We start from the raw sequence: 25637 nt of genomic DNA, 5'->3' as shown, positions 1-25637 counted from the left end.
AATTAGTTCATCTCTATAATAACTATCATTTTTCATAAAACAAAAATTCTCTGTAGTAGAACAATTCATTATTCAACTAAAACCAACTCTTATTTATTAAATAAGACCTATCACAAAGGCAAATAATTTTCATTTATATTAGACATTAACTTATATTAATTTCACGTTGGTCTCTCTCAAATATCTGTATTTATTTTTTTAACTGAAAAAGTTGATTTATATAGAATAAATACTTCAGAAATTATAATTGTTGTTATATTTCCATAATTTTAAGTAGTTACTAAAAAGTGTTTTCTATCCTTTGTGTTCTATTTCCAATTGAAAATGTTTAATAAATTTTAACTAGCATTTTCATAATTTTGATAATTCATTCATTGAATTATTAATCCAGGTAAAAATTAACTTAAAGCTTTATTAATTATAATTATTATTATTATTAATAGTAATTCATCAACTGAGATTACAAATGCAAGAAATTTAGATTAATTGAATAAGTAAATGTCTGTTCAATCTGAAAAAATAAAAAAGAAATCCTTCCGGTAGACTGTCTCACAGCTCTTCAGGTTATAAAACTCCTTTATTGTTTTTTTACAGATGCATTTTGGGCAAGTTTAATTTTCTGGCCCCTCCTCAGTGCTACAAAATAAAATTCAGTTATTGAATTGATATAAAACAACATGAGCAGATACAGTTTACTGACCATAAAAACACATTTCATAATACTCAAAGATTTCCACAGATTTCTTCACATTTATACAGTACTTACCAAGTTCCATTTACAATGTTTTCTAAAAAACAATTTCTCCCCCATTTTTTAGGGGCGTATTACATCGATGCTACACAAGTAATTATAAATCATAATTCTTAGTAACATTTTAACAAGATTACAGTAGAGCGTCGTTAATTGGAACGTCGGTAATTGAAATGGCCGGAAATTGGAACGATTTTCAGTCGGACTGTGTCGTGCTGAATCGAACATTTTTGATACTAGATTTACTTCTAAAGTATAATTTTCATGTTTTTTATATTCTTCAATATATTTATTTTGTTTGTACAAAATAAAGAAATAATTTTTAACAATACGATAGCCTCGATTATTATTATAAAAATTTTCGTTAGGCTTAAAATCGACGAAAATTCAACACGAAACGACACGCAACGGAGAAAAATTCAACAGGAAGCGATACGCAATGGAGAAAAATTTGAACATCGGACAGGTTAATATATTTTTTCGTACAAAGTCGGAAATTGGAACAAATGACTAATTGGAACAACCCCAGTCCCCAATTGACGCCAATTTTCGACGCTCTACTGTATTTATAATTAATTTTTTCCTTCAAAAAGTTTTTCTAAAAAAAAAATTTATCATTAACAAAATAATATAATATACATACATACAGATTTTCTTTTCATTAAAAGTATTCCATTTTCAAAAAAGAACCGAACACAGCAGTATGTTATATGACCAATAAAATCTCACATAAAATTCAGAAATAAAAATTAGGAAAATACAAAACCAATGTTGACAAATTGAAAAAAAACTGGAATAGTATATAAAATTAATTGTTACTATTAATTAAATTATTACTATTATATTTTATTATCTCTATATGTTCTTTGAATTTACGTTTATATATATTTAATAGTAATAATTTAATAAACATTTCCAATGGTATGCAAATCAACCAACAATGGTACAACATGATAGAGGGCGCAACAAGTCAATAATTTATTTTGTAAGAATTAAACATTGTTGTGGAAAAAAAAAAAAAAATTATATTGTTTGGTGGAAATTATATTGTGTGTGGAACCTTTCAAAGATCATATAACATATACTGCTGTGTTCTTTTTTGAAAATGGAATATCTTTTTTAAAAAATGGAATACTTTTAATGAAAAGAAAACCTGTATGTATGTACAGTAGACTCTCATATAACACACTCCCGTAAAACGTGAATTCGTACAACGCGACGAAAAAAATTGTGACTAGTACTCGTACAGCGCGACAAACAGTCCTGTATAATGCGTAAGATAAATTTAACATTTTCACGCAGTTTCTGATTTTTTATTTAGAAAAGCAAATGTATACACTTGCCTGTTGTTTATATATGAATAGTGAAGCTGATAGTTTAAAGAAGTAGCAGTTTATAAAAAAATAATAATACACCTATCCCTCATTTTACACGGTACTTCTTTTACACGTTTTTGCTTTTACACGGTTTAAAAAATAAATGTAGAAAATAAACTGACTATGATCAAAAGGAATAATTTTTAACTCTAATCTACATCTATATTCCAATCCACCTTAATTATATGTTATAGTTGATATTTAGGATACTAGGTGACAGTTTTATTTCAATCCGTCAAATAGTAACCGATAAACCGATATAGGGTACTCCCCCATACGCATGAAGTTGCATTCATTGCACATAGTTTTAAACCAGAAAATTTTAATTTTTCACTTTTCATTTTAATTTTAATTAAATTTCAATTTTTTTAAAAATAATTACATTATTTTTAATTACATTTTTTACATTACATTACACAATTACATTACATTTTTATGAATCTTTCAGATTTTATTTTTTGTTCCTTTGTACTTTGTATTTAATTAATAAAAGAATATATTTTTTTTGCCTTTCAATATTTTTGTTTGATTTATGTACCTTTAAAAAATTGAAAAAAATTCATAATTAATAAACAACGAAATTATGCGTTTTTTGCATACTTTTCAATTTACACGGTTTTACATTCAGAAAGATACAAATTCGATTTACACGTTTTTCTCAGGAACCTATCTTCCATGTAAATCGAGGGATTGGTGTACATACTCATTTAAGGGTATAAGAGGAAAATAATTTTATTCAACTTAAAATAAAATTATGCATTTCACTGTTTAACATTTATTCACTATCGGAAGTATCAACAAATAAGTTCCAACGATGCCGTTTTGTTAATATTGGTTGTATAGTACAGATTTATTGACAACCGTTACAATTTACAGACTCCCGAATTTGATCTGTCCCATATAATGTGATTTCCTACAACGTGGAACGTATCCCCGCGTTATACGAGAGAGTACTGTATATTATATTATTTTGTTAATAAAAAAATTTTTTTTTTATAAATAATCTTGTTAAAATGTTACTAAGAATTATGATTTATAATTACTTGTGTAGCATCGATGTAATACGCCCCTAAAAAATGGGGGAGAAATTGTTTTTTAGAAAACATTGTAAATGGAACTTGGTAAGTACTGTATAAATGTGAAGAAATCTGTGGAAATCTTTGAGTATTATGAAATGTGTTTTTATGGTCAGTAAACTGTATCTGCTCATGTTGTTTTATATCAATTCAATAACTGAATTTTATTTTGTAGCACTGAGGAGGGGCCAGAAAATTAAACTTGCCCAAAATGCATCTGTAAAAAAACAATAAAGGAGTTTTATAACCTGAAGAGCTGTGAGACAGTCTACCGGAAGGATTTCTTTTTTATTTTTTCAGATTGAACAGACATTTACTTATTCAACTAATAATACAGCTACCATTTGGAAAATTCAACAAATTTAGATTATTGTATTGCAAGCAAATAATGAGTTCAATGATCGATGGTTAATGTGCTGGTTAAGACTGATAACATGCAATTATTAACAGTTACTATCAGCTAAATGTTGTGACTGATAGTGCAAAAATGACAGTTCTTAGTTTGCCTTTAAAGGCAAACTAAGAACACTAGAAGCATTAGATATTTTTGCAGAATCTCTTAAAGGGATTTGCATTAATAGCAAGGATGCCGACTCATTGTCTACTGCTTGGTAATCGATCTTTGATAACCCCTGAAAAAAATAAGGTTATTCTGTAAGGGGTCATCAAGGTTGTTCAAAATAGCTGAAAATGTTAGTTAATTTAATTAAAAATTGACAGAAAAGGTGAGAAAGGTGTTTTGTAATATTGTAGTATTTTAGAGTCCTGCAAAGGGACTGTCCATAAATTACATCCACATTTTTCTTGAAATTTATACTTGCTCCTTTCCTCTTCAGACATCCAATAAAATTCAACCCCCCTTAAAACCTTTATCACCTTATGAATGATAACTACCATAAGTAGAAACAAAACATACAAGAAATTTTGAAATAAATATAATAAAATGAATAAACAGTACAAAATTTAATGAAATAGATGGATGTCCACTGACACTCAACCCCTCCCTCCCTCCTAGTGTGGATGTCATTTATGAACAGCTTTAAATCAATACAAATAAGTGAAATTTTAAGGATTTAATTAGATAATTCAAAGTTACTTTACCAAACTAAATTTACTTTTTTGTTTATTGGTCAAAGTAGAAATAGAAAAGTTTAAAACATGGATTAATTATTAGTTTTAATTATATTCTCCACAATTAAACTATGAAAATAATTTTCAGAACTGTTTTTACAAATATAGTTACTGTTTTTCATATTTATATTATTTGATTGTTATTAAGATGATAATTTTCAAATTTAAATAACTAAAATCATTCATTATAGTGTAGAAATCAAGGATTTAATACTTAAAAAATACATTTTTTTGAATGTTTTTAGGCTTTATCTCTACGCTTTTATCCAAAATTAAAACCATTTACATGTTTTCAACAAATAGGTTTATTCATTAATCAAACATACAAATATTTTAAATTTAATTTATAAACCTGCTTCAGGTTTAGCTTTGAACTACTAAATTCTAAAATTTAAATTGGAATGTTTAAACATTTGATGATGATATTTATAAATAATTTTAAAAATCATTGAATGTTTAAAACATTTAAATTTGGAATTTCAGAATTTAATAGTTTGAAACTAGTAAATTCAGCAGTTTGTAAATTAAACTGAAAACATTTGTATGTTTTGATTAATGAGTAAACCCATTTGCTAGAAAAGTGTGAATGGTTTTGATTTTGGATGTTATCTTTCTAGCTTTATGATTTTATCTTGTGCTTTTTGTGATGATTTGTTTTATTATTATAATTCAGTAAATTTTTTCAAGAAATTGTATGTTTTAGAAATAAGTTATTTAATTTCATTAATACTAATTTTTTACAACAGTATAAAATAAACACATCTTAGACATTTTTGGATCACTTTCATAAATTAAAAATTTTTTAAAATGTCTTGATTCCAAAATTTTATGCAAAAAGTTTTACATAAAGTTCAGTTTATAGTTTAAAATTTAATTATAAATAGTTTTTTTTACTTTTTAATAAACAATAAAATAAGTATTTGATAATTAATCAATGATCTCTGCTTTCATGGAGTTCATAGCTGTTTATAAATATGATCTTTCAGTTATGATAGATCTAATCCTTCTGCAGATAATACGTGGACCTAAGAAATTTTCAAAGTGATGTGATTAACAAGAAAGATGCAAATAGTCTACCTAATCTTTGGAAATGGATGCTGATCAAAAACTAATTAATTAAAAGCTGACTAAGTTATCAAAATAACAGTTTAAACAATTATTTAAAATCAAATAATATATAAAAATCATAACAATAAATGAACAGTTAGACCAACAGAAAGTGCAATAGCACAACCTTGATGAAATTTAAATAAAAACTGCTTGATGAGATGTTCAAATGATTGAAAGTGCAGAAGAATTAAATCTATCGTAACTGGAAAATCACTTATAAAGGTGGACAATTTAGTGAGTCGAAAAGTGCTCAAATGTAAAAGAGAGTATTTCTAAACAAATATGAACTTTAAGAAGGGACAGGTCAGTAAATATTTTCCTATTTAATGAGAGTTCAATTTAAGTATTGATAAAGAACTAATGAATTATATTTACAAGTATTAATGATGTTGCAATTATAGTGTTGTGTGCTGATTTATGAGTGTACCCCCTATTCCTGAAAAACCTCTCATAAATCAAAATCTTGTAAATAAGGATGAGTTTTTCTGTTATTTTTTATAATCAAAATTTGTACCTATTCCAACATTACCAGTATGCTCTCTAAACAAGATTAAAGTGCTAGAAAACATTTGTTTACTTATCAAGGATTCGAAATGAAATGAAATAAAATTGTTGATTAGGTTATTCGTTGATATAAAAGAAACTAATTCGAAACAAGAAAAAGCAGACATTTCTTCATTTAATGGTAAGAAAACAGTAAATAGGAGTAAAATAATCAGTTTTTTTTTTTTTTTTAAACTAATGAAATCATAATTGTTAATAAAATGATCTGAAATATAGAAATTAAAGTTTACTAAACTACACAACTGTGTTGGAATGATTAACATTATTCCTAATAAATGAAGACAATGCAAATGAAACAACGAAAATAGATTGGAAACCACGAGTCATCTAATTGGAGACCGCAGGAATTTGATCTTACCATATTTACAATTAGAATATTTTTTCTTGTAACACACACCAGCCTGTAGTTATATCAAATATTTCATCTCATAAATCAGCAAGAAGAAAGAAAGAAAACAGCTCATAGTATTGAATTTTCATGTATCAAATACTCATAAAATCTGAGTTACACTGTAACTTATTAAATGTTAAAAAAATTAAATATTAAAATTTTATTGAAAAAATAATAGAAATTTAATATAATTAAACTCTTTTGTTTTATAAAAATTTAATCTTTATTTTAGGTTAAAAGAAATAGAGAATATTATTTGTTAAAAATAGAGAATTTTTATAATTTTTTTACTATATAGAATTTTCTTTAAAAAGATGTAATGTTTATCTGAAATTTGTTTTATTTATTTCTTTTACAGTCTGAATTTGGTAAATTTTCACGTGATCATATTTTAAAAGAAATAAGTTCTACATTATCAGAAAGAAAAACATTGTACAGTAAATTGCAAAATCTCGAAGAAGAATTAACTTCACTTGAAAAAATTTTATTAACTAAAAGAAACCTTAATGAAATATTTAAACAATCTCCAAGTATAGAAAATGAAGAACACTTTAAAAAAGAAGATACCGAACAAAAACAGTTAGCTTTTCGTGAATCTATTATCATACCAAATTTTGAAGATCGCATTAAAACTATCATTAAAAATGCATTAATGGAAAACAGTAGTCCTAAACAAGAAGAAAGTACAGATAAACTTTCTACAACCAAAGATTGTTCACAAGGGGAGTTAACTATTAATGACACTTCTAAAACTTTACTTCCTAAATGTTCTCTTCAAGTAATAAATAGTGCAAAAATGCTAAAAGAAGAATCACAGTTATCTCCAAAGAAGAATTTAGCAAATGGTTTAATCAGTCATCAAGAAAATATCACAAATTTAAAGATTTTGTCAGATAAGAAAACTAAAAGCTCATTAAATTCAAAATTGTGTCTTGAGGATTTAAAATATGGAAAATTATTACATTCAGGAGCAATTAAATTAACAGAAGTATATTCTCCAATCAGTCCAAGTAGAACACCACCTCTTTCTGATACTGAATGTCAAGATTACATTTCAACTGTAGGAAATATTAACACTTCATTATTTAACATTCATAAAAATTTATCATTGAACTTTGAATCACCTAGTCAAAAGTCTCTAAAGTTATCACCAAAAAGCACTCCAGAGAAATTACAATATGTGGAATTAGAAACTTCTGGCTTGATTACTCCAAAAAAATCACCTGATGATTCACAGTCTTCAGAAAGTGGTTTTTATGACATAAAGAATTCCAAACAGACAAATTTTGTAAAGGAAGAAAATATTAATGCTAGTCAACATTCTAAATCTCCAAGCATATCATCTTGTGTAGACTTAGTACAAAATCATCAGTTTGGAATTTCTAAACCAAGAAATGGTTTTTCTGTTAAACAGGAATTATTGCAGAATATTCTTCATACTGAAATATGTAATTTGAACAAAGAAAGTACAAAAAATTTAAAGCGAAAATCAGTTTCTAACAATTTGTGCTCAGAAAATAAAACGAAATTATACGAAATGGCAAAATGGAATTTTACAAAATTGGCAACTTCTAAATTGAATGATAATCAAATTAGCTTCAAAAATATCCTTGGTAGTTCAGGTAAGTAATGGTTTCATTAATTAATTAATAATGGTAAAATGTTTATTATTTTATAATTTAAATATAAAATAATAAAAAATACTTAGAAAATTTTTCAAGTTTACATAAGTAAATATTTGGTATTATCCATTAAATCATATACCAGGTAGAAAGTTAAAAAGTCTGGAAGATTGCTGTATCTGCTTGTAATATTTAACAATTTAAATAATAATTTTCTGAGGTAATAATCTCAAAGATGTTTTCTCGTATATGTTACCGTTAAAGTATTTAATGCAGTTATTTCATAGAATACCTAGTTATTCCATGGAATAACTGATCGTGTCCGTTAAAGTGTGTAATATGTTATTAATTTGAGACTTTAACTAGTTATTCTATGAAATAACTAGGTATTCTATAAATTAACTAATAAGAGACAGTTAAAGTGTAAAATAAACAATTTATCTAAAATGAAATTAAACTAATGATAGACAATTAAAATGAAAAAGAAGCAATTTATCTAATTTATGCAGCGTATAAATGGTATTTATGGAAACATACCATAAAATCATTTGTTACAACAAGGATTACTAAAATGACACTTGGAATTACAAAGAACATTATTTTTAAAACAAAAACATTTTTTGTTAACACACTGGGTTTTACACGAACATTTTTTAAATCCCTGACCAGTACCTAAACTTTGAGCTGTAGCAACCGACCGGAGCGATATTTCTACATCCTGTACTTCTTCGATTTTAATTAATTTTTGTTCGCAGACACTGAACTGGGATCGGGAATATAATTGTTTTATGCGGCCGTTTCTTGTGCCCAATTGGAAAAATCCTTCTTCGGTTATTTTTATGATGATAGCTAAAATAGATTTGGCATCACCTTTTCCTCTGTCAACTTCAGGCACTGGGATACGGACGGTAAACCCCACAGAGGCTTCAGAATGAGATTTATCCGACATTAATTTCATCTTTTTCGCTTGAATTTCTAAACATTTTTTAGACTTTTCTCTTTCTCTTTGAACATTAAGTTCATTAAAACACAATTTGCAGATTTTCTGCTCAACTTCATCTTCTGAAACATAATCTTCCGAACATGATATATGGACAGGCTCCATACATTTGAAGCAAACTATATCTTCACTGCATTCTTTTAAACAGACAACACATACTTTCGTAATGGGATTATTTAATACTGTTTGTTCAACTACTTTTTCATTATCAGGTTGAGAAGAAACATTCATTGCAGTCAAAGTATTTTGTAATTGATCTTCGTCGACCAACGAATTAAGTGCTTCCTTCGGAATGGCAGTTGTTGACAGTCCAACTCTAGCTGCGCAACCAAACATAGCCTCGTAGGGGGACCTTTTAATGCCAGAATGGAACGCTCTGTTCTTCATAAACTGGATAAATTTTAACCCGTTACTCCACGAAGTTGACTGGTTGTCTTGCATCCAAGTCGTCAACATATTTTCTATGTCCTGATTGGCTCTCTCAACACTGCCTTGGCTTTGGCTATGTCTTGGTTTGCCATGCACGATCTTAAGCTCTGGCCAAGTTACTTTTAAGTCATCAATAAGTTTGTTACAAAATTCTCTTCCATTGTCCGACTGCAATATACATGGGGCTCCAAACAACAGGAATATATCAAGCAACTGTCCTGCAACTTCTTCTGCTCTCTTTGTTTGAAGAGGTCTTAAAACCACGAACTTTGTAAGGTGATCTTGATAAACTAAAATAAATTTATAGTTTCCATCAGGTTGTGATTGAAAATCTATGAGGTCAACCTGACATCTTGAATTCATATGTGAAAAAATCATGGGCTTAACAACAACACCTTTTCTGCCCGCTTTGCGTTTTTGTTGACAAGATTCACAAAAATTCAGGAAAATCTTAATATCATTTTGCGTAATATTTTTGTAACGACGATTAAGTTCTTTTATCATTCGGTCTCTACCACCGTGCCCAATAGATAAATGAGTTTCGTACAAAATGTCAAACAAAGAATCACTTGAGCAATAAAACATTACATCTGGTGTTGCATTTGTTACTGGGACTATTAATTTTTCTACTCCTTGAACTTCAAGGACATCGTAATGTTGAAGTAACCAATAATCACGTGGCACTTTCTTATCTGATGTTTTAGATTTCTTTACATCAGCTATCAAACTTAATAATTTTTCACGGGTGAGCAAAGCACTGTTCTCTTTCACATCACGCTTATTTAGTAAAGATTCAAACTTTTCTTTCATTGCAGCTTTTTTTACGTTATCACTTAAAGAATTCATTGTTCAAGGCAATTTAAGGTCTTAAAAATAATTGCACTTTAACGTAAGCAAACTAAATTAACGTAATAACAAATGACTAAATTATAAAACTTAAAAAAATAAATGTATCTCAATACCTGACACGTGGAAACAGTATTTGACGAACAGCAGCCGGCACTGTACGTGCAAGCAATCAATTAACCGGAATGAACTGGCGCCAACACGCTAAACAAGTTCTCTTCCTATGGCCTGGAATAGTTCATAAATGCAGTAGGGGTGGAAGGTAAATGTATTTGTCGTGCGAGATATATGATATAGATTATTTTACACTTTAACGGGCTGCAGATCGTTATTCTATGAAATAACTAGTTAAACCATGAAATACAAGAGAGTTTTACACTTTAACGGACACGATCAGTTATTCCATGAAATAACTAGGTATTCTATGAAATAACGGATTTCATACTTTAACGGTAACATATATAATATACAAAGGCAAGTCAAAAAAGAATGAGAATGAATTTATTACTCATTAAATATATTAGGGAGTGTCCAGGTTGATATGGCTATTTTGAAGTAGTCCCCGTTGAGTTGTATTTACCTTGTCCCATGTGTCAGCTCTTCCTGGAATTCATCTTTTGACATCGTGTTCAGAACTGCTGCTGACTTACTTATTCAAAGTAACCATTTATTTGAAAAGGAAAAAGGATTGTGTGATATATACATTGTACTATGTCAAAATAACTGACCTATACATTTCAAGTGGTCATGAGAGAGAGTTTACAGGATATTGTGCATAGATGAAAATACCTGAAGTTTGGTTGATTTGCTGACAGATGTGGTAACCTCCCTGCCTGTCCTGGAAATAGAGGTGGAATCTAGGATGTCCCAGATTTTGGCAACAAAGTTATTCCTATTAGGAGGCAATTAAGTAGTCTGTTTTGATAATGATGTTAATCCTTATAAGAGTCATTTAAGAAGTTTTTGTATATCAATTATTCGTTTTATCAGGAGTGATGGCAGTGACTCCCCGCCAAGTAAAAAAAAAAAAGTCACTGACTGCCTACACTATATAGGAATCAGAATTGCCAACTTTTTGGGATCAGTTTCTTTGCTCCCCAAACACCCAAATTCTGAATATCTTGTTTGAAAGAAAATTGTTTACTTAGGTAGTGTGCAAAATTTCAAGATTTTTTCTATAAAGCAATTCTGAAATATAAACAATTGAAAAGTGCAAAAATCCCCCCTTCCAAAAAAACCTGTATTTTCTTTTTTTTTATCTGGCACTGCAGATGCTCATAGAAAAAAACTACTGAGTCTAGAAAACAAATTTTAAACTTAAGCCTTTCTTGTTATCATTGAGGTGCTTGAGAAACTTTTGGATTGATAGGTCAAAGTTTACAGGGGGTTTCCCCATAGAGCTAATTCAGTTTTATGGCTTAATTTTATACTTATAAGGATAAAATTTCATGGAAAGAAATGAATGTTCGAGATGTTACTCAGAATTACAAAAGCTCAAATTTATGTGAATCAAAACTTTTTATATTGATTTTTCTAAACGGTGTATCAAAAGCGTCGTTTGTTAGCGCAACCAAAATGAATATTGAAAGTGTTTGGTTGGCAGCGCATTTGGTGTGTGACACATTCAGTCAGCAATTTAATGTCTTGACATAATACAATTATTAAATAAAAACATCTGAGACGTAAAAAATTTTTGTTTGGATAAGTGATTACTTAGATTACTTTTTCTCTTTACAAACAATCATTTTAAATATAAAAAGTAAACTTCCAGATAAATTTTCTCCAAGATGCATGATTTAATGGATGTTCTATATGCACCCATATTCATTGTGTATAAAGTTTACAATAAATAAATTTTCTCATTTATAATTTGAAATAATTTATTATAATTTATACAAATGAATACATTTTAAAACTGCATTAATTATATGCTAAAAATGATTAATACGGTAATTCCTCTATTTATGTGGATTCACTTTAATGCAGATGAAAAATTTAAAAATTTTAAATAATCAACATTATGTAAGTAAATGGTAGTAAAATCAAAATTGTGTTTTTTGTTATCAGTATAATCTCTTATACAGACATATTTAAAAAAACTCCTACTCCAGTAAGAGTAAAGTTTTAACTAAAGTTTTGATTAATAAGAATATGCAACAGATTCCTATTTTAAACATCTTTCCATGGCTCCATTTATGTCCTGTTCTCATGGAACCAATTACTCACATAAATGGTAGGATTACTGTAATTGCTTATATGTAATTTAAAATATTTCTTATGCCTGATATTAAAAACTGCTTTTAAATTTGAATGTGGCTGTTTTAAATTTCTTACCGATAACTGATGTCTTAGATATTTAATAATAATAACAACTTAATAATTTAAATATATGGTTATATATTTAAATAGAAAATACAAATTATTCATTTTAGATTTTATTATAAATTAAAACCTTTCTTTATGATGAAATATTGATGTTTAATTGGTATACCTAAAAAATTTATAGCTATAGTATTAATGTTTACTGCTACCAATTGACACATACAACATGCATTAATCACTGATATGTAATATATTAGTGTGTAAAGCTGTGTTCTTTATTATTCAATTTGTTTGTTGTTAATGTTTTAAGCCTTATAAGTGTTTGCTTTTCTGTTTCTAAAAATAACAAATTGAAGATTTTGAGATTGAAAATATAGTGTTGTATCAATTATTCATTTATCAATTTTGGCTTTGGTAGATTGTAGAAGTATATGCTGGTATATTGTCCTGATGGAAAAGCACTTTCTTTTTGGTCAAATGTGACTGTTTTTCTTTGATTTTTATCATTTAGTTGTTGCAACAAATTGGCATAATACTTGCATTTATTGATTTCTCCAAATATTTGATTCAAATAATTCTGTGGGAATCCCAAAACACAGTTGCTATAATCCTTCCAGCTGTCAAATTTGTTTTTGTCTTCTTTGGGAGCAGAGAATCTTTGTCTATTATTTGGACTGTTCTTTGGTTTCTGGAGTATAATAGTGGATCCAGATATTATGTACAGTTATAAATTGGTGCAGGAAGTCCTTTAGATTATAATGAAAATGTACCAAAATATCACAAAAAACAGTCATACAATGCAGTTTATGCTCCATGACATCCAGCTTCTGAGTTTTTTTATTTCCAATTCTGTCCAAAATTCTATGTACACTATCACGAGCCAAACAATCTTCATATTGAATTGGTCTACTTTACCACTATTATTAATAAATTCTAAGTAATTTGGTACTAGAGGTAGGTGTTAGACACCATCTCTTATTAAACTTAATAAGTATAATTAAATAAATAGTTATTAAATAATTTAGAATATTCTGGAAGAAAAGAATTGGCCCCCACAATGATTCAATACAGTTATCATTTATCTTATTATTAAAAATGTTGGGCCTTGAAATGTTTGTATATGAACACTGCCTGAGATATAGTTGGCATCTCAAACATATTTGAGATGCCAACTATATCTGCTATCTCAGGCAGTTTTACTGAACAATCATTTAATACTGTATGGTGAACTTTTATTATATCTGGAGTAATAGCCATTTTTGATGATGAGCATAGCTGATGAATCATGTCAATGTCATAGTTCACCATTTACACTCATGTGACCAAACTTAAATTTTGCAACCCAGTTCTTAACCATTGAAAATGAATGAGCAGATTACTAAAGTAGCAAATTGAATTCTGCTTTGATTTCAATGTGTGGGAAACCTTTCAAATGAAAGCATTTTATCACTAAACATCATGTATTATAATAAACCAAAACCAAATTATGGCGATTGTTTGGTTTAGTACTTTATCACTGTTTTCAACTTGATTTTTCTCTATTGCTTACAAAGTCATTTTAGATATCTACTTTGACAAATTGTCAAATGAGACTAATTAACAGTATAGCACTATATTTAGTAACAGATTAATGAGTAGGCTAGTGTTTTTTTGATTTCAGGCATTCCTCCCCTAGGCCAAAGCCTAGGGGAGGAATGCTGAAATCAAAAGGAAAAAAATAACAAGAAAACAAATGGTTTAATATTAACTTATTTAACATAACTTAATGTCACTTTATTCTGTTTAACAAAGGCTGGGAAAGGAGGCAAGGTTGGAAAAGCCTTACTAAAGCTCAGCTTAGTGGCCTGGTTAGTAATTAATTTGTCACTAACTATACTGCTATATTTGATTTAGAACAAATAACGGTAATAAACAGTAATAAAAATTTTGATCCATGGCCTAACCAACATGAGGTGTTCATGTACAGTACTTTTCCAAAGACTTTTTATATAAGTAATCAATTATATTTGTATATGTAACCATTATCATATTTAATAATAATATAATTATTGTTGTATAATTCAAAACCATGTCTTCTTTTCATTGATTAATTTGTTATCACTACTAGGTTCATATACAGACACTTGGCAATTTTATCATTAGCTTTTATTTGGGAATTTCTTATTTGCCAAGATGTGTTTCCCAAAGACCCGTTATTCACCGAGACCAAGAAATTTCCAAATAAAAGTTGATGATAAAATTGCCAAGTGTCTGTATATGCACCTAGTAGTGATAATGAATTAATCAATAGTATAATTATAGGGATATTTATTTTATTATAGTCCTTATATATAGTCAAAACTAGATAATAATCATTTTAAATTGTTCTTTGAAGTCATTATTATAATTATGGTTTTATACTGCATTTTATTTATATCTTCAGAGTATATATATTATGAAAATACAAAAGAGAATTCTAAAATAAGTTTGTTGTTTAGAAATTTTTATCTGTATCGCTTTATATATTAATTACTAGTCTCTACAATTTTTTTTACATTAATATAGGATCAAATATTCTTCTAAATAATTAATAGTTTAAATTTTAAATATAAAAAATTTAAATTTCTTTATTTGTATTCTTGAACTTCTTCTATACATTTAATTTATTAAAAAAAAGTTTGTTAGACCAATGAAATATTACCTTTGTTCTTAATGTTTTTGTCGTTACTTTTAATTTATAGTTTTGGTGGTCTTAGCTATCTTATTTGTTTTGTTTGTGCATTATCATAAACTGTTTATTGTCCTTTGCTATATTTCTAGAAATATTTACTGATGATAAATTGTCATTATGCAAAGTTTTTTAATCAAAGTTTAAATATGAGATCAAATATTTCCAGTTGCTTTATCAGTGTAAAATGTTCATTCTTTTGGAGGGAAATGATCTAAGATATTTTAAGTAGAAAGTTTTTACTGGGGATGAAAGTATTTTCCTTCATTTTCAATACAGAATTTTATAAAAGCATTAATAAAATCAAATGTTTTATTTGAGATGAATGAAAAGAAAGTAAATAAATTAGAGAGAGAGATTGATTTAGATATACAGTAGAGAGTCGAAAATCGGAATCAATTGGGGACTGGGGTGGTTCAGATTAGTCATTTGTTCCGATTACCAGTTATGTACAAAAAAATATATTAACCTGTCCGATGTTCAAATTTTTCTCTGTTGCGTGTTGCTTCGTGTGGAATTTTTGTCGATTTTAAGCCTAACGAAAATTTTTATAATAATAATCTAGGCTATCGTATCGTTAAAAATTATTTCTGCATTTTGTACAAACAAAATAAATATATTGAAGAATATAAAAACATGAAAATTATACTTTAGAAGTAAATTTAGTATCAAAAATGTTTGATTCAGCACGACAGTCCGACTGAAAATCGTTCCGATTACCGACTCTCTACTATAATAACACCTCTGAATTTTTTTCTCGGGACTGGAAACAGATAGAAACATGCAGTTTGTTTTAAAATATGCCTGCACCCATTGTGAATGCATGACAGAGATGGCAGAACTGTATGGCGCACAGAACTCTAGCAGCAGCGGCAAGAGTGCAGACTGTTTTTGATACTTAAAATAGCAACGTTTTCATTACAAGAACAGCATGTAATCATTCGTTTTCTCCATTTGAGTGGTGTGCACACTGATTGAAATTCTTCGCCAGTTGAGTGAGACATGTGGTGATGGTGTCAGCATTGCCTGGAAATGTGCCATGTGCACAGCCTTGTCATCCAAATGGAGAAAACGAACATGTTGTTCTTGTTGTTCATTCAATCCCCAGTTGGGACAAAAGTACAGTTACAAATTAATGGGATTTCAAACTATCCAAGTTCGAATTAACAAGGATTTCCTGTATGAATAAGGTTTGTCGGATCGTATGCAGTTATCGACATCCTTATAGACAATATGATACAAATGTTTAAATTTATATGCTACAGTTATTGGAAATTAATATTGTAGCGTTCATTACTGTTGATATTATTTTAAAAGTTTTTATGTATATTTACATAAATATATATTTAAATTTATAAAAATATTAATTATTTCAATAAAAATGATTATTTATCAATAAATATGTACTACATAAAACTGGATTAAGTCCAATGCACATAAATATACCAGAAATATCCAGCACAAATTACACTTATTAAACATAATGAAAAAATAAACATTTTTGACCATTTTTAAATCTTTAGGTTTAAATCTGCCAGTCAAACACCAATGTGAAAATTTGAATGTCACTTTGAAATTATTACTCCATGCATTTTAATCTTGAAATATACAAAGGTAATTTTTGGGACACAACTACAACCGTAAACTACAGGGATATAGTTACATTCTCCAATGCAAGATCTTTGACGTAAGACTATAAATCTTATTACTAAAAAAAATAGTCATCATTTTTTTACATCGACATTTTCCAATCAATGAAATGATTGCTCCATGCATTTTAAAGTGATGTTCGACTGGTTTTAACCTGAAGATGACAATTTAAAAATCATCATAAACATTTTTTTTTTCCATTATTTTTAGTAAGTGTAATTTGTGCTGGATTTTTCTGGTATAGTTATGCATTGGACCATAAAAAATATCATTTGTAATTTTATTTAGTAAAACAATTAAAAATTCTATATCAAAACTAAAAATTAAATTTTTGATTACTAAAATAATGTATTGGTTGTAAAATGGTTGTAATATATAAAATTTATTTTGATCATATTCTGCTAGCAAAATGAAATTTTATCAATACTTTTTTTTTTACAAGTAAATGATTGCTTTTTGAATTATCATTTAATTTGAACAAGTCTAGTTTGTAATATAAAAAGTTGCATTATTAATTCTAAATACAAAATTAATAACGTAATATAATTTATATTTTTATTATCTGTATTTGTTTTTATTTAGTATTGATTATTGGTCCCACTTTAAAGTTATTTTGAGAACTTTTTATATAATAAAGAAACTTAGAAAGTTTTAAAAACAATTTGTTTAACTGATAAATCTGCTTGGTTCTTAAGTCATTATAAAATTTATAATGTATCAAAATCAAATGTGGATATATTAGAACTATAGCAAATAAACTCTACACAAGATTTTCAGCCAAAAGTAGAGCAAACCTACAGCATATTACTTCACTGCCAATAATTTTATGCTGTGAAATAAATTAATTAAAAAACTAGTGTTGCAGTTAAGTACTTATTATTTATGTACTGTTACTTACAATATTTTTATATCTTACCCACCAGATGACTTTTCATGTACCAACTGATTTAGGTAGAAGAGAATCATCTATTGTTTTTAAAGTTTGTAAGTTTTCATGAATTTCAATATTTATTTTTATTTTTCATTTTTATGATAAAGAAAAATAAATTATTAAAATAAACTTCATGAATCTACAGAAACTAATAAAGAATTGTATATAAATTTTTATGGTAATTTTATATTATTTTCACAAAACTTTTTTTAAAATAAATTATTTTTTAAGGATTTGTTTATAATTTGAGTATTATGAATAAACTTATCTTGATTTCATTTGTGGAGAAGTTGTGACAAAACTGATAATCTCATCTGCAACTTATAATTCTATCAATATTACTATTATTAAAAAGTTATATATATCCAATTGATCATACCAATCTTTGCAAGAACTATTAATTAATGAGATGTTATTTTATTGGTATTCTGCAGCTAGTTTTCTTGTTGCTTTTTTATCTTAAGGTAATCAGTCTCCAGTATTATTTCTGACAATTGAATTTGCTATTAATAATGCACTATTAATTAATGGAATATTAAACTCCATTATGAAGTAATGAAAATCTACAGAAACATAACCAAATGATTGCCTTAAATAAATGGGCTATAACTCTGCTAATTTAACGATTTATACTGAATAATTTGGTTAATACCCTCTCTTAATTAAATTTATTAATTTAATTAAGAGAGGGTGCCTAATATCTACCTCTAGTAGCAAATTATTTAGTATTAATCATTAAATTAGCAGGGTTAGCTTAATAGCCCAATTATTTAAGGCAAGTGTTTGGCTATGTTTCTATATACATATTGGGCCTCATGATGTTTGATATACTTATGTAATGAAAATCTGCATTTCTCTTAGTCTTTTATTCTTTTTCACAAATACTATGATAGACTAAATAGATACTAATATTTTTATTATATAGATATTAGTCATTAATATAAGTATTGGGCTTTTTATATGATCTCATAAATTAATAATTTTCAAGATAAAATTTTTAGACTAAACTAGACAGAAAACATTTCTAAAGGAATAAATATTTTGGTTACCTTAACGTAGAAGGTTGAGAGAAAATAATTTGCTTTTAATAATTGTACAAAACTTACATTCTATCACAACTTTTTATTGCATATATTTATATTCTAAATATATAAAAATTTATTTGTATAAAATCCATAACTTATTCTATTTTAAATGCACAATGTAATGCTAAATACAAATTTTTTATATTTATTCAAAAGAAAAGTTTTTAAAACAGCTAGAATTCTGAGTGTGTAACTACCATCAACAATGACATCAATATTTTAAATACATAGTTGTATCAACATTACTAAATATGTAATCAGTTTGGAAAAAATTTTTACATTAGCAAAAATGGTACAGCTGATACACAACACACACAATTAAATCTTTTAATTGCTTAAGTAACTAATTAGCATAAGTTACATAATGCCGGCATTTATTTATTGCATTATTAATAATTGGATAGAAAAGTGTATTAAGAGTTTTCTGTATCCTTTCTAATCACATTTTGATAATGTCAAAAAAAGAGTCTAACAACTTGCTAGATCAAATTAATCATACATAAACTGTTCCTTTTGCTAATTATTCAGACAAAAATATAAGGAACCAAACCTTGACACTAACCTTTAAAAATGAAGCCTTTTTAATTCACTTTTCAAATGTTTTCAGTCATTTGAATGACCTTCTTCAGGAACAACAAATCGAAGAAATTCGGAATCATTCGATTTGTTGTTCCTGAAGGTCATTCAAATGGCCGAAAATGTTTGAAAAGTGAATTAAAAAGGCTTCATTTTTAAAGGTTAGTGTTGAGGTTTGGTTATTATTTAAGTGCCGTCAGAGAGGAGTGTAAGGAACAATAATAAAAATCATTGCTTCATTTATAATTTTAATTATGTGATGATAAAAAGTTTATGAAAATGCCTTTTAAACTAAAAAGTATGGCAAGTAAAATTACAAAATATTAATTCTTATTTTAATTTAAATTCAAATTAAACATTTTATTCATTTTTTGATATTTAAAAATAGAGAAATAAAAATAAAAAAATCCCAAACTTAAGGGAGTTATTTTTAACAGAATCATTAGAGTAGAAATCATGCACTCATATCAGTTAGTACTCCAGATTAACACTTAAACTGTTCTGTTTATTAAAACTGTGTAGTCTCTGTTACAACTAAAATACATTTAGAAGTGTTTAGAAATGTTGAATTGTTATTAAATCAATTTATTTAACTATTTTTATCATCAATAATTTGTATCAATAATAACTTTAAATTAAAAATGTCATAAAATGTTGTGATAGAATGTAAGTTTTGCACAATTATTAAAAGTGCAGTATTTTCTCTCAACCTATTAGGTTAAGATAATCAAAATGTTTATTCCTTTAGAAATGTTTTTGGGCTACTTTAGTCTCTTATCATCATTACAAGCAGAGCTTGCATTTTATTTTTTGAATTACATTCTAAATTTAGTCTGATAAGTTGACTCCCCTCCTGAAAAAATGAGTTTACACTGTACAATAAGCTGTGTGGTGTGAACTCATTTTTCAGGGGAGGAGTCGACTTATCAGAATTCTAAGAAGTGTGAAACAGAAAAAGTATGTTGATTTATCCAGTGGTGACGAGTTAAACGATGTCGAGTAAACCAAGTTTTTTAACATTAATAACATTATTGCCTATGTAAGTCAGCCCAGGACCACAGAAAACTGACTAATTAACCTACGGTGTCGACTTATGCGGAGTCGACTGTATTAAAATTCACTAATTTAAATGATTTTATGAAACTATAAAATTAACCTTAATTGAGATTGGCTAGTAATTTAGTATAATAATTAGAGATCTACTATTGTACTAAATTACTAGCAACCAAGTTAGGTGCTAAGTTTATTTTTTGACATAAAAATGATTTTTAATTCAAAGATCTCAAGGAAAAACTTCTAATATCAAGATGATTTTCCAATTATTTTCATTGATAGCTTTATGTACATTATCAAGGAAAGTTAAATCAAATAGCTATTTACTATGTTTACTATTCTTAATGAATGCTGTTTTGAAGACTTTTTTCAGAATTACAGCTGTTTTAAAGAAACCACAATAAATAATTGTTAGAAATCTGAATTACATTGAGAACTCTTAATAAATTGTATTCAGATGTGTATTTTCTAAATAAGCCATCTATGTTTGAATATATATTATTTCAATCATTATATGAAGTAATCTACTATTGCAATAGCCTTTTATTGACTCATTTGTTCACATGTTATTCAATATGTTTTTATAATAAAACATATGAAAAAATATATGCAATGAGAAAAAAATTTGTTCTTAACAATATAACACAATATTTTAACATTTTCATAATTTGTATTCTATATTCACATATATTTTGTGTGTATAAGTAGATATAGTCAATTATTAATATCTTATTAGTCCATGCAGCAAAAGAGTAAATGTGAATCAGCCTGAACTGGAAAGATATCTATCAAATGAAAGGGATGGAAGGTGACACATGGCTACTCCTTGGAGGTTAAGACTGGTTATGAATCTGGTGTCTTTCAGCTGTTTTATTTTTTACCTTTTTAAAACATTTTTATACAGTTGATCAAGTCTGCTTAATAGAAACCAGTTAGACCTACTAAGTTGCTATTAAGCAAAGTTTCCAACAGTCAAACTATGCTTAAAAGAAACTTAGTTGCTTTAAACTAAACTGTTTTCAAAAACAACCAAACTCAGTCAGCTTAAAAAAATTATTATTTTAACTTTGATTATAAGTGTATCAAAAGACTAATTTACTTATTATAATGAGGTTTTTATTATATTAACTAATTTATCTAATCATTGGTTACAGATTTTTCAATGGCCCGAAAAAAAATCAGTAATTTTGCATTGTTTACAATTTTTCAAAATATTTTTTGTAATCATATCTTCTATATCATAAAATATATATTGTATTCTTTAAAAGTTTGTTCCAAATACTGTCAAACAACTTCAATTGCTTTTATTGCTTCTTGAGATGAGATCATAGGCAAAGAATTCATTTATCCTAATAAATATCATTGTCATCATCATCATCATCACATTTTTTGGTGGTTTTTCATTTTTTTTCAATGGATTTTGATATCAGTGATTTCCAAAGCATTCAATGTTTTGATCACAATCAACAAAAGCTTCAAATTCTGCTGATTGTATGGCTCCATCAAATTCAAAATTGCCCAATTCAAACTGATTTTGTATTTCTTCAGGATCACTGCAACCATCATTTGTGGTAAAAACCAGCTTTTCAAATGCAGTTTATAATCATTGAAGGTGATACAAGAAACCAAGCACTTTTGATCATACACATTGCTTTTAACAAATCTATTGATTTTGCATAATCAGTTATCAATTGGTCACTCTCAATTGCTTGAATTATCTTTCTCATAACCTATGTGCAATAATGCACCTTTGCTATCCAAACAATGCCTCGATCCAATGATTGTATCAATGAAGCTGTATTTGGTGGCAAAAAAATGATTTGAATGTTTTTGAACATGCCATACTGCAACAAGTCTTACTGATCAGAAACAATATTTTTTATTTATTTCACAGGTGAAATAAATAAAAAATATTGTTTCTGATCAGTAAGACCAGTTGTCTGCATCCATAATTTTCCAGTATAATAAAGTCCTGTTAATTGATAAATGTACTTAGTATACAAAGATAAATTTAATGCAGTACTATTATTACTAATATTAAAATAATTACAATAATTAAATTTAAATTTTGAATTTAATTCTCCTTCAAGAATTAAAATGTATTGCATATATAAAAAAAAATTAAAAACTAAAGAATTAATAGAAATTGCAATGTATTTTGGAAGCCAATATTTTAATAGTACTTCAAATAACATTATTTTTGTTTGTCCATTTCTTTAATTCTTTAATAATAAATACAATTATTTTTTGGATTTTAATATTTTACAATAAAGTCTTGTTATTTACTTTAAAATTATAAAACTAATAGTTGACAATTCTTTAAATTTTTATCATATTTTTGTGCTTAAAAAAAGCTGAAATGACATATACCCTGAAGAAAATTGCTAGAACAAAAAAAAACCTTTGTATAACTCCATAGGCATGAGTTCATAATTGCAGTTTAAAATCAGTATATAACTGTCATTTCATTTCAAATTGTGTTCTAAACAAATAATTTGTGGTTAATCCTCATGCAAATATGGTTTTTGATTAATCAGATACAATTTTATGTATATCTGTTTTGATTTCTCTATTCTCGTTTTGTTTACTCAGAAGAAAATTTTACAAGATGGATTCAACAAGGAAAGAGAAAGTGGGGTCGGTTAAGTTTTTTCAGAATAAATTATTAGAATTTTGAATAATTGAGAGAGACTTGTTCAAAAATTTAAAACAAATTTAATGGCAAAATTATGATAATAGTTTTAATATGATTGTTTAAGTTCATATGTGTATATATATTAAAGTAATATTGACTTCAAAGTACAATTTTAATAATATAGTTCATTTTGCTGTTTCATACATTAAAGCAAAAATATCAATCTCATATATCTGTTACAATTTACAATAATCATTTTATAATAGTGTAATGTAATATAATTTTAACAATTGCATAGTGGATAATTAAAAGTTTAATAATAATTAAGTTAATGACTTGAAACCGTGTCGCGCTTGATTCTTGTAGACTATGAACACAATATAGTGCTTACGACTATCACTTGGCTTTCCTTCTCCCTGTTATTTAGTTGAACTAAAATAACAGGGAGAAGGAAAGCCAAGTGATCATCGTAAACACTATATTGTGTTCATAGTCTACCAAATAATTAAGTTAAATAATAAATGGAGATACTTTTTGAATATTTCTAGTAAAAGTTTAAAATGTTTCCTATTATATTCTGTAATATAAAACATAATTATTGCTTTTTTTATTTATAGGTAGAAAGAAAAAAGAAAATCATATTGAAACAGCAAACAAAATTGCAGAGCAGCTCAAAATTGTAATGCCATGTAAAAAATCTAATTCAGAAGAAAATTTAATAAAAGAAATTAAAAAGAAATGTCCATCTTCAAGTCCTAGTCATGCAAATAGTATTCCAAAAGATGGACACTTTCACTGTTTAAAAACATCAGTAAAACCACTTCCAAAAAAGGGACCTAGAACTCCACCAGACACCCCACCTCGTACACCATCCACTTCTCCAGAAAGACAACTTACTCCATTATCATATACATCTAAAAAGAGTCCATGTAGTAGTATAAGTTTATCACCATTATCACCATGCAAAGATTCAACTACTTTGGCAAATGATAATTTTCAAGACAAGATGACTTTTGAAGATCAATCATCACTAAATATTAATATTGCAAAATTAGAAAATCATAAATTTCCAGTCACTACTTGTTCTGGTAAAATCAGTAATTTTCAATCAAATATAAACAGTCATACTGTATCTGCTATGAAACCTAACAATTTAATTCAAAATGTAAATGTTGGAAAAGTTTGTCTTTCTTTTAATACATTAAATTCAAAAACTAATAATAATCTGTCACAGCAAGAAATGATGACAAATCTACAAGGAGATCAAACAAACACACCAGAAAATTCAAGACAGGTTGTTGTAATGAATAATTCTTCAGGAAATCAGGCTACAAATATGAATTTTACTTCAAAGAGTAATATTTCTACTGGGATCAATATATCATTATCTTGGAATCCCCACAATCCACCACCTCCACCTGGGCCTCCACCACGGTTACCACCATTACCACCAACAGCTCCACCTGATCTTCAAGGTTCTTCTAATATATCCGAACATAAGACTCAAGTTCACAAGCAAATGCCAAATGGAACAACAATGCAAATTGTTAATTCATTTTCTGTCCCCCCTCCGAACTTTAATATGCCGCCTCCAATATCTCTTCAACCTCAAGTAACTCGTGTTTTAACTCAAGTTACATCAGGACCTTCTATTCCATCTCTTCCAAATATATCTGTTCCACCACCAAATTTATATCCTCTCAATTTATCAGGAATTGTACCTCGCAGTAATTTACCTTCTACATCAGTTTCTTCTCCATTTGACTTTAGACAAACATCTCTATCAATTCAAAACCGTCAGTCTAATGTTGATCAGTTTCTGTCTGGAAATCATACCATTTCAATACATAGACCAAGTCATCCACCTCAAGTTCGTTCATCATCATATTTACCACAAATTTCTCATCCAGGGGCACCTATGCTACCATCTAAAACAGGTATACCGCCACCTCCACCTCCACCTCCTCCACCTCAGATGGCTCCTGTAAACTTTATAAGACCTCATCCTTATCATAATCTTGGTCCTAATGCAAAACATAGACCTATGACAGAATGGCAAAATGATGGTTTAATGCCTAGAATTGGAAGAAGAGAAAAGAGAAGGAGAAGATCAAAATTTGTTCATATTAGTTTACCAGATCGTCGTCATTTTGGGCGAGGAGGAAATGGAATTTCATGTCATCCAGGTATTTTCTTATATTTTGTTATTAGTTTTTTTTTAATTTGTTACAAAATTATAAAGAATTCTACACTATATATCCTGTGCTCAAAAATAATTTTTATTTATTATATACTATCAATATATATTTCTATATTAAAACACACTACTTATTCTACATTATATAATAAGACAATTATTTAATTCACCTTGTTATGTAAAAT

At 27.6% G+C, this 25637-nt stretch overlaps 1 protein-coding gene across 1 annotated transcript in view; it reads left to right on the top strand.

Annotated features, from left to right (window-relative positions):
* Positions 1–25637, top strand: part of LOC136986507 (uncharacterized) — a 114980-nt gene that overhangs the window by 77938 nt on the left and 11405 nt on the right. The window contains exons 18-19 of the mRNA XM_067284060.1: positions 6758–8021; positions 23873–25441. Coding sequence (XP_067140161.1) covers positions 6758–8021; positions 23873–25441 — 2833 coding nt within the window. The remainder of the gene's footprint in view (positions 1–6757; positions 8022–23872; positions 25442–25637) is intronic.

The sequence above is a fragment of the Centruroides vittatus genome, unplaced genomic scaffold, assembly GCF_030686945.1.
Source record: "Centruroides vittatus isolate TY-2023 unplaced genomic scaffold, ASM3068694v2 scaffold_1152, whole genome shotgun sequence".
NCBI lineage: Eukaryota > Metazoa > Arthropoda > Arachnida > Scorpiones > Buthidae > Centruroides > Centruroides vittatus.
This window is presented reverse-complemented; position numbering and strand designations above follow the sequence as displayed.